This window comes from Petaurus breviceps, unplaced genomic scaffold, assembly GCF_028583685.1.
Source record: "Petaurus breviceps papuanus isolate PSGF00001 unplaced genomic scaffold, PetGlider_PUasm1.0 139, whole genome shotgun sequence".
Taxonomy (NCBI): Eukaryota; Metazoa; Chordata; class Mammalia; order Diprotodontia; family Petauridae; genus Petaurus; species Petaurus breviceps.
Window position 1 is genome coordinate 12878166 of NW_027185697.1, and position 3962 is coordinate 12882127.

At 54.6% G+C, this 3962-nt stretch overlaps 1 protein-coding gene across 1 annotated transcript in view; it reads right to left on the reverse strand.

The window, feature by feature from the left end:
- Positions 1 to 1485: 1485 nt before the first annotated feature.
- Positions 1486 to 3962, reverse strand: part of EGR4 (early growth response 4) — a 3048-nt gene continuing 571 nt past the window's right edge. Inside the window, exon 2 of the mRNA XM_069067878.1 lies at positions 1486 to 3343. Within this exon, the coding sequence (XP_068923979.1) occupies positions 1980 to 3343 (1364 nt within the window). The 3' untranslated portion in view covers positions 1486 to 1979. The remainder of the gene's footprint in view (positions 3344 to 3962) is intronic.

Genomic DNA, 3962 nt, shown 5'->3' on the forward strand with positions numbered 1-3962 from the left:
TAAGCATCTAGGTATAGGAACCATCTTTTAATCTTTTTTTGGGTGTATAGATTATGAAGTATTTATATGTATATATCACATATAATGCATCTATATGTCATACATATATATGTATGTTCCCAGACACACTTTGCTTTTAGATCTGTAAAATGGGGATAATAATATGTTATGGAATTTGGGAAAGAACTTGGTAAATGGGCAGGTGATATATAAATGAGTTCTTGTTATCATCATTATGTGTAATAAAGATGCATGCATTTCATTATCTGTAAAAGGGCCTATGGTTCTTTGACATACACAGCAGGGTTGTGTCAGAGACTACATTTCATGTGCATTATTTTCATTGTGTCCACTGAACTTGGCATGGTTTTGAAAACCAGCTTTCCTTGTTTTTCTGCTGCCAAATCTAGCCTTTGGATTCCTTCCAAGCTCAACTCCACCACTCACCTCCTTTTTGGAAACCTTCCCAGACTAACTCCACCCTATGATGTCATGTTGCTCCCATCTCTCCCAAAGTACTCCTTTCTTCTACCTCTCTGACTGGATGTGATATTATATAACAATAATAATGGCTGACAATTTATAGTGCATGTTAAGGTTTGCAAATTGCTTTGCTTTTTGTACAGCATAATATCTCATTTAATCTTCACACCAGCTCTGTGAGTAGATGCTATTTCTTATTCTTTTATATTGCTGATAGGGAAATGGAGGTTCAGAGACTTGCCTAGAGTCACATAGTTAATTCCTGGGTAAGATTTGAACATAAGTCCTGCCTCCAAAGCCAACAATCAAGCCCCTAAGCCATATTGTTCCATGCATGTCATTCTGATGTGTGTAGAGAGGTAGATACTTGGGATTCCATTCCTCTAGGAGTAGACTCTATCCATTTCCAGACATGTTGGTCCACGGTAAGTTACATAACAGCTGGTAAATTTTTATTACATGCACATTTCATCTGATCTTTACAACAGTCCTGTGAGCTGCTATGGTATGTACCTGATTCTCTTTCTCTGTGTGTGTCCCACTGTCCCCATCAGATGAGTTTCTGAAGAGCCAAGGCCCTCCCCATGACCCCTATCCAATCAGCTCCCTGAGGGCAAAGTCTGAGTCTCTTCCCTTCAGACCAGGATCTCTTCGAGGTAAGGAGCTCTCAGGTAGTCTTCCTATCAGACTAAAGGTTCCACTCTAGTGAGCAGAGACAGATCAGGGGTCTCATAGTACTGAGTGGGGGGAGGGCGACAGGTTGCAGCAAACTGAAGGGAGCCAGCAACTGGACTTTTTTTTTTTTGCACAAACGCTTTAATTGCAAAAATAAACACAGCTATATCACCTGCCTGAGAACAGCATCTGCTTTACAAAATCGATAAATAAATAATAGCCAGAAAACCGAACGCTGTACCCGAGGGTTGCTCAGACAGATCTGTACAAAGAAGCACGGTCCCTACCCCATCTAGTGGGCTGGAGCGAGGGTTATACCTCCGCCAGCCCCCCGCGTCTGGGTGAGGGGTGAGGGAAATCGGAGCCCGGAGTAGAAAAGACAATCGTCTGTGTCCTGAGTCTGTGAAAAGAAAGTGCCTGGTAGGAGAGATAGGGCTCCCTGGGCCAGGAGCTCCGGAGGAGCTGTCCTCGGGCGTGGTGCTGAACAGCCAACCATCCGGGCTTGGCGGGGCGCACTCACTGAAACCAACTTGCGGCGACTCTCGGACAAAACCGAGGGAATTAAGATCGCCCCCTGGCGTTGGTCCGGAGTGGCAGTAGGGAAAGGGGATCAAGGTGGGGAGAGGGGTTGGCGGGATCTATTAGAGGAAAGGGATTGGAGGACCCTTGGGGTTCTGGTCCCCAGCTCAAAGGGTGGGGCGAGGACGAAGTTAGTCGAGAGTTTGGTCCCCCTACATCAGTGCCAACAGTAGGCTGTCTCTGTTCTTGGCACAGGGCCGCCGTGGTCATCCAGTACGCTGCAGGGCGAACTGAGCTGGCGCCTAGAGGGCTGCGAAGGAGAGGCCCAGAGCGTAAAAGCCCAGCCCCTTGAGTCTCTCCTCCGCCCGGGCCTTCTGCTTCAGATGCACTTTGCCGTGACGTTTCTTCTCGTCGCTGCGCGCGAAACGACGGCCACACACGTCGCAGGCGAAGGGCTTCTCACCCGTGTGGGTGCGCACGTGCGTGGTGAGATGGTCACTGCGGCTGAAGTTGCGTAGGCAAATCCGGCACTGGAAAGGCTTGTGGCCGGTGTGGATGCGCAGGTGGCGGTTGAGCTCGTCTGAGCGGGCGAAGCTGCGGACGCAGCTCTCCACCGGGCAGGCGAAGGCCTTGGCGTGGGGCCGAGGACAAAAGCAACGCGGACTGCACTTGCCGCCCCGCCGCCCCTTACGCCTAGGCTCAGGCTGTGCGGGCTGCTGCGGCTGCGGCGGCTGCGCTGCCTGCGGTGTCTGCGGTGGCTGAGACTGCTGCGGGGCTGCCGTCGGTGGTGGGAGTTGCGCAGCCCCAGGGAAATCAGTTGTAGTTGCTGGCACTACCGAGAATTCAGAGGCTGGGCCAGGGAGGGTCAGGCTGAGTGGGGAAGGTTGGGCTCGGGCTAGGAGGTCCCCACCGCCGCCGCCCTCCCCGGGGGGACTCAGGCTGAGCCCTGGTTGAAGGCTCTCGCCCCCTTCCCCAAAGTCGCCCGAGGGCAACTGACCGGAGCTGGACAGGGAGAAGGCATCGTAGGTGCCACCGTAGATTCTGTTGGCCGGGCCTGGCAGGTCCGCGGGACAGCTGATTTGCAGCAGATCTTCGATCTTGGAGCCCAGTGGGGGAAAGCCAGCCTCGGGGCTAGGCTGGTAGCCTCCCTGTGGGAGATAGCTTGGAGTGCCTGCCGACAATAGGTCCCAAGGCCCATAGGGGGCCTTGAAGGCCGGAGCGGCGTCTAGGGCAGGCGAGACTGGAGGGGCTCGGAGGCCCGGCTTGACGTCTGGTGGGGACGGCTGGGGCTCGTAGAGGCACTGCGGGGAGGTGCCCGCAGTCGGCGAAGTCTCCCACGGCATCTCCGGAAAGGGAGTGGCGGAGCCCAGGTCAGCCGGGAAGAGGTCCAAGGGCCCAGCCAGTGAGGTGTCCGGGCTAGTAGCGTACAGGGCGTCCAGCGGAGCCCGAGGGACCGCCCCGTCCGGCCCAGGGAAAGGAGCCAGGCCAAGGATCCCCGACATGAGGTTGAACAGGGCCTCCTGGTCGTGTGGGTGCTCGGGTATGGCCTGGATGAAGAAGCTTCCAGTATAACTGAGGCCAGGCTGGGGTGACGGAGAGGGACCCTCTAGAAAGAAATAATCTGAGGTGTCACAAGCGCCACTCAGCGCAGAGCTCAGGAAGTCACCTGCAGGGAGAGAACAGCAGATACCGAGGGCGTTAGAGGGTAGATGGGAAGGGGAAAAGGGAGGGGGTCAGCGACTCACATTCCTAAGCTCAGGAGACCTGACTGACTTGACAAGCACTTCAGGCTGCGCCGTGTTGCCCCCGCGAACACTAGTGCACAAGGTTTCATTCCCCCCCTCCCCCCGCCTTGCACAAATATCGCTTCACCGGGCTCGTGCCCTCAGGCAATCACATGAAAACTCGCCAGATCCAAGGCACAAGGCATGTTTGCAGCTCTATAGTTGGGTGGGAGCGAGCCACTGGGGCACGGACAGAGGTGCACCCACACGGTGACCACGCACACACATCTCTCACATGCACACGGAGGAACACACGCATACCCACGCAGATGGACCCTGATAAACGCACAGGCTCATGTTGAGATGGCAGCATTGCTGATCTGGGAATTTGGGGGGGGAAGAACCATTCCCAGCTCCCACCCCCACTGGCCTCAACCTTCCCTCCCCCGCTTTCCCGCACCATTGTGCACAGCAATGCCCTGGTTGCCAACGCATACGCACATCCATCCATCCATCCATCCATCCATCCATCCATCCATCCATCCATCCATCCATCCATCC